The 11,489-nt window shown below is 37.6% G+C and overlaps 2 protein-coding genes across 2 annotated transcripts; both read left to right on the plus strand.

Annotated features, from left to right (window-relative positions):
* Nucleotides 1-305: 305 nt before the first annotated feature.
* On the plus strand, nucleotides 306-8,024 carry LOC113318537. Its single transcript, XM_026566705.1, has 11 exons — nucleotides 306-391; nucleotides 602-749; nucleotides 1,610-1,774; nucleotides 1,985-2,077; nucleotides 2,133-2,216; nucleotides 5,121-5,248; nucleotides 6,385-6,434; nucleotides 6,528-6,629; nucleotides 6,714-7,012; nucleotides 7,087-7,219; nucleotides 7,526-8,024. Exons 1-11 carry the CDS (start codon nucleotides 306-308, stop codon nucleotides 7,558-7,560), a joined length of 1,323 nt encoding a protein of 440 aa, XP_026422490.1. The 3' UTR covers nucleotides 7,561-8,024.
* A 1,895-nt stretch (nucleotides 8,025-9,919) lies between these two features.
* LOC113318538 lies at nucleotides 9,920-10,996 on the plus strand. Its single transcript, XM_026566706.1, has one exon. The coding sequence runs from the start codon at nucleotides 9,920-9,922 to the stop codon at nucleotides 10,994-10,996; it is 1,077 nt and encodes a 358-aa protein (XP_026422491.1).
* The last annotated feature ends 493 nt before the right edge of the window (nucleotides 10,997-11,489 follow it).

An 11,489-nucleotide genomic window follows, 5' to 3' on the forward strand; every position in this document is an offset into this window, starting at 1 on the left:
TTTCCTTTTCATGAGCATGAAGTAAAGAAGAATTAGGAAAATGTTTAGCTTTTAAAACTTGAAGAGTTACTCATCAGCTATTGGGTTATACAACAAATGGTACTTCCTCTTCCATCATTTATTTTCTGGGTTTTCAATTACTAATTCTAATTGGCTCTGCAAAATTGGAATTAGTATTTTTTTTTTCTCATTGCGAAATTGGAGTTTGGGGTTTTTGTTTCTTCTCAGATTGATTGATTCATTTCCAAAATTTACATTAGGGTTCATCTGAAAAACCAATTTTTTTTCAGTGTCGGTTAAGAAAAATGGAAGAAACAAGAAGTGAATCTCCGTATTCTATGGGGAAAGATAGGATCAGTACCTTACCTGATGAAACAATTCACCTCATCATGTCTTCTAATGATACAAGAGATGTAGTCCAAACTTGTAATTTGTCCAAAAGATAGATTCATATTTGGAAATATGTCCCATGTCTAAGCATCAAGAGAAGTTCATTTCCTCTAGGCAAAGAACATGATCAAAGGTTCATAAATTTTGTCGACATGGTATTCATTCTTCGCAATACGTCTGATATTCAGTGATTTGCTATACATTGGTCCAGCTATGATGAAGATATTGTGATGAAAAATGTTTATAGATGGATTGTTCAAGCTGCTAAGCTCAATGTAGAAGAAATGAGGTTAGAAATCCATCAAGGTCATCCAGAAGCTCTTGAAATTCCTCATCAACTTGTTAATTGCAAGTCACTGGTGAACTTGGAAATGGAACTGAATTTTGGTGTCAGATGTACAAATGTTATTTTACCAAAATCAATGGATTTACCTCGGCTCAAAGTTTTATGGATTCATGGAGTTTTGAACCCAATGAAGAACTATCTAAAAGGATCTTTTCAAGTTGCCCAGTTCTTGAAAAGTTATCCCTATACCGTTGCGACATACCAAATTTGACTGTTAATACTTTCATCCTCGAGAGTTTCGTGTACAACCGATTACTTAGTAGTACTGCCAATGTTATTAAGTTGACTACTCCAAATCTAAAATATTTCTGATTCACATCTTCCATGACACAAATATATTCTCTAGAAAACTCTCTCTTTTATCCGACGTATTTTTTGATTTGAGGCTGAAAGAAAGAGTTTTAGGTGAGAATGCAGAAGCATATGGTAATTTTCTCTCATAGGAATAAAAGGTATACGTTAAAGATTGACGAAGTTTTTACGAGAGGCCTGTGCGATGGAAAGTATGTTGTTATCATATGGATTCCTCGAGGTATGTCTTATATGATTAAGGTTTTTTTTGTTATCAGGATATAAGTCCTTTTCTTGTTGCTTTCTAGTCTAGGACTCTAGGATAAGAGTTGACATGGAAGTTTGTCAAAAATTTTGTTATTCTAAACTAGTACTAGTATGGATTGTGAAAAGTTTTTTTGGATTAATTAATATTCCATTAGAAAAAACAATTCTTCCTCTATGATGTCAAAGGAAAGTAGAGCCTAGGCGCTAGGCGAAGGGATTGGCGCCTGGCCTAGCGCCTAACACAACAGAGCGCTCGACTAGTATTAGTATTTATTAGCTATTACATTATTTTAAAATTTTTCTTTGTTTCTCAAGGTTCTCTCAGGAGCGCCTGACTTATTAGGCTCTCAACCACCTCACTTATTCAATCTGCAATGTTTGTTGCTGAAAATGCGGTCTACAAGAGGTTGCTTGCTGGCTATAGCGTACTTGCTCAAGATTTATCCTCTTATAAAGGTTATATTATTTTACTCCAAGCAGGTAACAGTTAACCAAGCTTTATGTTTATTGATCTGGCCTGTGATGTTGTTCCGAAAATTCTAATACAACGTCTATGTTTATCATGCATCTCAGGGTGACTTTAATTGTTGAAGAAAATTTTGGAACCTTTGATTATGCAGGATTTCTTATTTTGTACAACTATTCTTTGTCACCAAGTGACATATTATCTATTGTGATTTTTTTATGTAGTCAAATTTAGTGGATGTCGAGGATGATTGGGAAGCAGGATTGTCATCGCGGGGGATGTTGTCTCGCCATGATTATGTTAATTTTGTCGAAATGGTAAGATGTGATGCTGAGCTCAAAATTCTGAGTTTTTTTGTTTAAACATGCTAAGGTTTTGAGGAGAGTTGATCTATCATTCCGTGCTAGTACTGGCTTGCCCGATGGAGGGAGACAAATGGAACTATTTAGAGAGAAGGTTAGATCACTTCCAACAACATCATCAAGTGACAAAATAAAATGTCGGTGTAATATCCACAGTTGGTGATGATGTACTCTAATATTGAAAAGACAAGAATTCCATTGATAGATCAACCTAGGGCTTATCCTCTTCCCCGGCCACCTAGAGCTATCATCGGACAGGTGCAGGTGAAAGGTGCAGGTGAATCCTTACCAGGAAGGTGCACAACATCTGGAAAAACTATAAGTTATATTTATATTTTGGATATTTTGGCAAACATTTTTTGGTAAGATATATAAGGTCGCACCTTCTGTTTTACTTTTTGGTTCCTTCGATTGAGTATCTGCACAGGACATATCGGTTCTCAGAACAGAACTCTTAGTATGTTTGTTTGTTTTTTGTGTGTGGATTTTTTGGATATAACATAGGTTTGTTTTGGTTGTATTTTGCTTGAATGTTTGTGCTTCCAATGCCTGTGTGCTTTGTTTGTGTGAAAATTCTTCTAACACCTGAATTTTTCATGTGTTAGAGGATGAATGTTAACTTTGTAATTGAGTTTGAAGTTTGTGATGTTGAGGGTTTCTATGTCAGTTTGGGATTTGTTATGAGGTAAATAATTCTTTTAATTTTTAAGTAAAGTAGTTCATGATTGTGGTTGGCTATTTGGTGTTGTTAACTAGGTTTGTGCTATGAGTTGAACCCAAAGTCAGCTACCTGAAGGTTGTGTATTTCAGTTGCAATAATTCCAACTAAAGATGCATAGGAATGGATATTCCAGAGTTAAGTCCATAATGGTGGTCTTGTAAATGTTTGTGATGTTTAGGGTATAGTAAAATTGAATTTCCGTTGTAGATAATACCAGAGAGGAGATGAAGTTTAGGTGGAATGGATGATTTGGAATAGTAGAATTTACTAGTAGAGATGTTTCAGGTATGATGGTGAAAGATTGTGTTTTTTCCTATGCAATGGCTCAGAATTCTTGTACAAAACTGCATGTGTCTTTTATTTTGGCAGAAATTTTGTTGAATGTCCTTGACTCTGGAATACAGAATCATGACACCGTCATAAGTCGATCTCAGTCTTTTTTGGAGAATCCTATCCGTTAAAACTTATATACTTCTTTTGGTGTCATGAATTAGTACCGAAACTTATGACACTTGTGATATTGGTTGCCAGATAGGCTAAGAAGGTCGCCCCATCAGGGCCATCTTATATGATTGGCGTACCCTAGGCGAACTAAAAATATGGGGCTTTTTTTCTTTCATAGGTCACCAAGTTAAGGATAAAGCTAGAATTCAATTTCTTTTTGGGAGAGATAAATCAGTATATCTAAGCGATAACTTGGAACTCGGCTATGTGATCGAAGACCGCCTAAATGTTTTTCATAATTTTGGTTAGATTTGGGGTTATAAATGTCGTAACCCCAAATGTCAGAAGTTCTGCTTAAATTTCAATGATATGGAACAAAATTGGCATTATTATCTTCGAAAATCCTAATATTATGGAGAATGTGCACTTCTTCTAATATTATGGAGAATGTGCACTTCTTCACATGTTATCGTAGGTTGGATACCCTATTTGGTGAAGATGGACGGATAATAACACAAGTAATAAGCCTATAATTAGTAACAATACTTGTAGAATGCCCTTGTTCCGAAAGGGTACTTGTAACAAAGTAACATTACTTTTCAACAATATGCTACACCGATACAAACAAATGTCATGATTGCTTGTCAAATGTCAGTTACACTGCGTAAAGTTGGCATTATTATTTTATGGATAAAGTGAATCCACCGGTAATTTGTTCTTCTATCGAGATATATTTTACCCATCGGTGGATAATTTAAGTCCCTTCCATAATTCGAAATTGGGTTTCAGGGAATTCCCGACCTCATGGAGATGGCATGTCCCATATTTAAGGGTACAAATCCAATATTGGATGGAGATGGTCTTAGTAGTGTCACTCTCATGCACAACTATTGCTGGTTTTCCAATACTAGGTAAAATAATATGTAATGAGAGTAGTTATGAGGAAGGGTATTCATTGCTTCCTGAATTATGTGACCAACATCTGAAGGACAATCCCACAAACATTGTTAAATTAAAAATTGACCGTGTAACTAAAAATTTTGTGTCACTGTGTGTGGCATATAGGGTGTCATTAGATGGTTTTGTGAAGTCTGGAAGACCTATTCAAGGACTAGATGGATGCCACTTGACTGAAAAATATGGTGGGCGTTTGATACTTTCCTCAAGCTGGTTTTGACTATGTCAGTTATGACTTATGCAGGAAAGTTTGTTAATGGCCAAAATTCTTGGGCAAATGTGTCTTCTCTCGAAATTAATCAACAATGACTTATCTCGTCGTCGCACTACAAAGAGAAGCGAGTAAAAACAAGAAAAATAAAAGTGTTGGACTCGAAGCTAAGGTGATATGGTGTAGTTTGGAGCCAATCTGGCAACCAGTTTCACGAGGATCATGATTTTTGACGACCGATGTCATTGACTTCACGGTATGTTCATCGACGGTTGGGGCATTTTTTTGAAGATGGACGGTGGGAACACAAGTCTCAACCCCTATAAATAGAAAAGTGTGTGCGTTGTTTCCTGATTTCTCATATCTATCTGATAGGTAGGGTTTACTGTTCTGTTTCTAACCATTTGAGCCGATAATTGAAATTGTAAATGGTGATTTTAATCAAAATTGCTGATTTCATCAATCAATAGTGAAGCGGAGAATATCACGATCGTCAGTAGATTCAGATTTGTTTAATCTTGTAATTTGCTGGTATAAAGTTGTCCGAGTGATTGAATGTTGTTTGAGTGATTGAATTATGTTTGGACTCTAATTGAAGCCATGAATTGCTTACTAGTAAATATTTATGTTGGATTAAATGATTAAATTTGCTAATTGTTCCGCAGGTTTCGTCATTTTTGTTTCTCACCGTTTTCATAATCATAAAAGCCATTATCATCATCATCATCGTCGTCGTACTCCCACTCCTTAATTATCTTCAATGGCTTCACCATCTCCATCCAATATTGATCAGGTATGATTTCGATCTCTTCAGTTATTTTGCTTCGGGTGGCGAATTTATTTAGACAATTCATTTTTAGCAGAGTATTCGGAAGAGGGGTTCTAGTCAAATAGTTGAGGAAGAGCCAATGAAGTTAAGAAATATAACTGCTCCTTTCTCGTTACGCTTAATTTCCCCTATTAGAAATCTTGCCTATTTCTTGCCTTTTTTAATGGTGTTAGAAGTATAAGTCCGTCAATCTTTTACTTTAGTAAATGGTGTATTAGGAGTGTTAGATTTATTCTTTACCAAATTTTATCAAACTTTATCAAATTTTACCAGGATTTATTTGAAACTTTCACCAAGAGTTTTTACCAACACTTTCAGCATTGATACTCTATGATTGTTCTCATGTCAACTTTGGTATTGAATTGCATCTCAATTTGTTGTTTCCGCTGCTCAAATCATTAGAAGTTAGTTTACTAGAGTTTGTAGCTTGATATGTGACTAAACTTTATGAACCTGCCAATACCAAAGTTGACAAAGTTTTATCTGGTACTAAGACTATAGTTGAGCAAGTTTTTACCATTCCACAATTTGTTGCTGGTTCATATTTCTTTCACAACTGCAAATGATATTGTCAAGCTCCTACAATAAACAGAATTCTCAAGCTCTGATATTTCCAAACTGCAAGTTCCTCAATTGCTATTACATTTAGTTAATATATGGTGATAACTCAAATGCTGAGTCAAATGTTGTTGCTGAGGTTGCGATTATTGTTGTCCCATGAATGGAGTTGTCTGCATGTGAATTTTTGTTTGCATTAACATTTCAGATGAAGAGGAAATTCCATATTCTCATACAACTTGCATCTAGAAGAATGACCTTTTATTTGCAAACTGATGTAGTTACTCCCTACTTCAGTTTGAGGGAGGAGTGTTAGAAGTATAAGTCCGTCTTTACTTCAGTAACTATGTCTTCTATCTTTTACTTTAGTAAATGGTGTGTTATGATTGTTAGCTTTATCTTTGAGTCACCAGGGTTAAATCTTATCTCTTACTTGAGTTGTTCCTATAAGCATGTTCTGTATCTCATGACAATCAATTGTAACAATATTATCTTTCACTACAAACTCTTTCAAATGTATCTGACGATGTTTTTTTTTGCAGAAGTTCGAATACCGGTGAAGATGGTGTAGAAAGTTCCTCCGGGAAAGATGGTGAGGACTCTGATGATCGGCTTCCTCTGTCTCATTTTAGACCGAAAAATTTGGTCAAGAAGAAGACTTTTGACGTCTCGTCTGCCGTTGTAGGTGACAAAGATGAGAAAGGTTGTGAAGGAGCTAAGGGTGCCCCTGAAGGAAACTCTGGAAAGAACGTGTCTCTGCCCCAAGTGTCCAAAGTATCTTCCTCGGGTAATCTATCAGTTCTCCCAAATACAAACCTGACTGTGGTGCTTTCAGATGATGATAGTGAGAATGACAAGATCTTTGGAACAGATACTGAGGTAGAGGGATCGGGTGATGGAGTAGGAGGAGGAAAACAGAATCAATCCAAGGTTTCTAGAAATGATCTGAAGGGCCAAGCTTCTCGGGAGATCGATCCTATTAAAAACATTGAAAGGAATCCTCCTCAGAACCAAGGCTTGGTCGGTGGTTCGAAGTTTACATTCTCGGGTGTTGCTTGTGATTCATTTGGCATCCTTTCCTCTTCTAGTTTCAGCTCGCTTACGTTCACCCAGATGTTGCAGGTTATGCCCTTAGATGGTCCTGCCATGAAGGAATTCCTCAACCTTGTTGTGAGTAATACTGTCCCGACCGCGTTTTTGTTTTATTCTTTCCCGATCGGCTCTTTCACCCGTGGTGTTTGCAGGCCGCGAATCCGAAATTTCTTGAGGCTGCTATTCGTCAAAAGGAATTGGAAGAAATAGGCCACCTTCGGAGTCAACTGCAGGGGGAAGAATACCGGTCTCGGGAGCTCGAGAAGCAGCTAAATGAAGCCAAAGGTACTTTACCCAGCTCTTTTGTTTTTGATTGATGTTGGAATGTGCCAATATTCTGAGTCTAGTGGTATATTTTAGCCGAAATATGTAGCTTAAAACGAGAACCTGCCTCCGAATACGTCCGTATGTCTAGTAAACTGAAGACCGTGGAAGGTCATGTTGCTACACTTCAGCAGGAGATACATAGCAAGGATAGTAAAATTGAGGGATGGATAATCTCCGTGTCGAAGCATGCATTATTCTCTTCCTCGCTAATTCGTACTTTCATCTTCTCTGGTCATAACCATTTTAGGTTCCTGTTTTCTGCAGCCGATCAAGGAAAGGTTAAAGCTTTGGAGGAGTAGGTCGTCAAGTGCAGTCAGTATGTGGCTCTTTTGAAAACTATGCTTAGAGATGTTGCTGATGAGTTGACTCACCAAATGGATGAGAAAAGCACGCATGGAGCTTACTAACGGGATTACGGAGGGTGTGAAGAATTATATCAATGATGAGGAGGAACGAGAATGCTGGTTCGGGTTCGGCTAATCCCAAAACCTAGTTTCGATCTCCCGTAGTGTTGTGTCACTATTTTCCCCCTCTTGGGATGTAATTGATAACTTTATTTAATGTCTAGACATCGAAACCAATCCCCATGCCACATTTGAAACTGTTTGCGAGATAGCCTCCAATTCATGTCCTAGCATCTAAGATTTGATTCCTATCAGTAATTTGGATGGTTCTCTTGAGTACTTCCTGTTTACAAATTAGGTTTTTTTTTTTTAAAATAAAAATTACCGCCTGTGAACTTATTAAGTCTGGCGATTTTATCCGCAAAGTAGCTTCCCCAGTGATACTAAACCTCCATTTTCTATGTTGTATGATTCAGTTATGAATTATCTCGTCTCACATGATTATGCACGCAAGTTTTGTTGTGGCCAAAATTCTTGTGCAAATCTGTGTGTTCTGCGCTGCAAGTTTTGTTTTCTCATTGAAAAGGCACAACTTTGGTTGAATGTCAATGACTCTGGGTACCCTATCATGACGTCACCTATATATGTCAATTATCTATTCAAGTTTGTTGATGGACACAACTCTTGTTCAAGTATGTATTCTGGCCTGCATGTGCTTATGTAGTCCGGCTTGGTAACGTCCACAAGTCAGAAAATGTGACAATTGGGTGTGAAGTCGTTTTATAGACTTGTGTTTCGGGGTCATGATTGTTGGAATTTTTTTTTGAAGCATGAAATTTATTAGATTAGACTGAAATTACATGGGGTATGTAATACCTATAGAGTGTGCTATTACAATAAAACTGATAGATTACGGAATTGTATGTTCCCAGACTGACGTTGTGAATCTCCCTATGGAGCAATTATCCGCTGCTCGATTTGCTAAACCGTCTGCCTCTTGATTTGCATCTTTGTAGATGTGTCTAGTGGTATATTGCTGGATTGTTGGCAAGTAGCATCTCGTTGAAGTCTTCTCCGTTAATTGTTTCTCTGTAGAAGACTGTTATCTTCCCCCATCCTTGGTGGGAAACCGATAAGGAGACCAAATGTCATCCTTGGGAGTATTCGTCAAAATTTGGTATTACAAATGTCGTGAGCCCGTCTCCAACTGTCAATGACACCAATTAATTTCAGAATTCTTATTTAGTGGAGAATGTGAACACCAATTAACATTCTCACAGTTTTCTGAAGACACAAGATGAACATAAAAAGACACCAAAAATATAAATGTAGACATTTTTAAATTAAAAAACAAGAGATCACAGAAACATAAATATGGCTTGACGCTAACAACATCAGTTCTAACCTTGCAATCAACCGAACCCTTTTTTACCACACGAACACAGAACTCAAAACAAAAAAAAATCTCTATTGAAATGAAAGGGGCACACCACTTCCAGTGGTTTCCCAAATAATTTTTGCTAGGGCATGAGAATGTTTCATGTACCTAAGCAAGCTAATCAGGCAGCATTTGAATTAGTCAATAATATACACTAGTTTCTTGTTTTAGACTAAGAAGAAAGCAGGAATATAAATCTAAACTTAAAAAAATGTAGTCAATTATCATGAGCATCATCCAAAAAAGCAAATTTGGGCAAAGAATAAGGTTCTGGTCCAGAATGCTTATAGAAGTGATGATAAAAGAATGATTAAACTAAACGTCTATAACCCGAAACTAAAATAATTGATAAATTGAAAAAAATTCATCGTCTGCTTACTGGAAAGCCTTTAAATTTGACCAACTCCCATTCATAGCATTATTGCCAGAGAAAATCAGAGGATGCTTGTCATTAAACTGAGTGTCGTCAATCTCCAGGAACATAACAGGTTCGTCATGATCGGGATTTCTATAAAAGATGTTCTTTAAAGAAGAACCAGGAACAGTTCTATTGGATATGTATATATTCTACACAACAGTTGTGTATATAGTCTGCATTGTCGGTAGTCTGTGTATAGTCCAAGTCTTCAGGGATTTGATTATACTTCCGAGTCCTATGTGATTTAGTTATTGTAACAAGTCCTGTAAACTCGTTCTATCTGTTAGGTCTTTCATTCTTTGTATCTAGTATAAATACTCAATGTAGAACAAGCTGTAAGTTAAGAGAATATAATAAAATCAAATCTGTAGAATCTGTAGAATCTTTGATGGTATCATCTTGATCCATCCTAGGACCTATCTCTTCTTCCGCTACATTCTTCTCTATACCTTTTCATCATGGTTGAATCTACTTCTCAAACACCACCAGAGAGTCCTCAAGATCAGACTTCTCAACATCAACCTTCGTCTGCAACTCCAATTATTCCTGCCTCAGGAAGCTCCAGAATTTCAGACCCATATGTCATCCATCCCAGTGATAACCCTGCCACTGTTTTATTCTCTCCATTGTTACAGGGTGACAATTATGGATCCTGGGTGCGTGGAATCACCAAGGCCCTCAACGCAAAAGGGAAACTTGGATTTGTAGATGGCACTCTTCCTCCTCCTACTGATGCTCTTACCTATCAGTGTTGGAAGCGCTGTGATGATCTGGTGGGCAGTTGGCTTCTCAACTCATGCCAACCTGATATCCGGGCAAGCTGCCTGTATGCTCCTTCTTCTCATGCAATATGGAAGGATCTGCAGGTGAGGTTTTGTATCTCTAACGCACCTATTTTGTTTTGTCTGAAATCTGCCATAGCTGCTATACGGCAAGAGTCAATGTCTGTGTCCTTATATTACACAAAGATCAAAACACTGTGGGATCAATATGACTCCCTTGTTGCTGTTACTGAAGTGTGTATTTGTGGTGCTGGGAAACACCTGTTTGAACGCCTAGAGCGTGACAGAGCCATGGAGTTTCTTCAGGGATTACATGATCGTTTCTCTAATCTCAGAAGTCAGATCTTATTGATGGACCCTTTTCCAACTGCTCTGCGCATCTTCAACATGGTGCAGCAAGAAGAGGAACAACAACACATCACCTCTAGCCCTCTTCCCAACATCGAGTCTGCTGCTTTGAACACCAACCGTTATGCTGCATCTTCATCTGGTTCTCGTCCTTCTGCTAGCCATAACAAAAGGCCTCGACCTCATTGTGATTATTGTAATCGTCATGGCCATGTTCGTGATAAATGCTACCGATTACATGGTTTTCCTAACTCTTCTCTGTCACAGCCAGTTGCTGCCAATACTACTGCTACCAATTTGGAATCTCAACTTACTCCTTCACCTGCTGCTCAGCTGATCAGTATTCTCGACTGTTGGCTCTTATCACTCCTCCGTCTGAAGACACTCAAATGGAATCCAGGGTGAACTCCGTCTGGGATTTGATTATACTTCCGAGTCCTATGTGATTTAGTTATTGTAACAAGTCCTGTAAACTCGTTCTATCTGTTAGGTCTTTCATTCTTTGTATCTAGTATAAATACTCAATGTAGAACAAGCTGTAAGTTAAGAGAATATAATAAAATCAAATCTTTAGAATCTGTAGAATCTTTGAAGTTCTACAAACGTAACGTTTATGGAGCATCTTGGCCGTAATCTTCACATCAACAAGAGGGTCAAGATTGTGCTCCAGAATCCTGTGCATATAATCAAATTTTTTTGATTCAAGCGCAGCAGGAGCACAATAACAAGTACTCATGAACTAACGGAGGAATGGGGAAGATGAATCCACATCGAGGGCGTTTTTCCGGCAGTCCCGAACTTGAGAAACATCGATGGTGTAAGGTTCAGGCCATCGAACGTTGAGGTTTATACCTTTTGGCAAATTATAAAGTTCAATGATGGTTCTGGGGTGAGAAGG

This window comes from Papaver somniferum, chromosome 10, assembly GCF_003573695.1.
Source record: "Papaver somniferum cultivar HN1 chromosome 10, ASM357369v1, whole genome shotgun sequence".
Taxonomy (NCBI): Eukaryota; Viridiplantae; Streptophyta; class Magnoliopsida; order Ranunculales; family Papaveraceae; genus Papaver; species Papaver somniferum.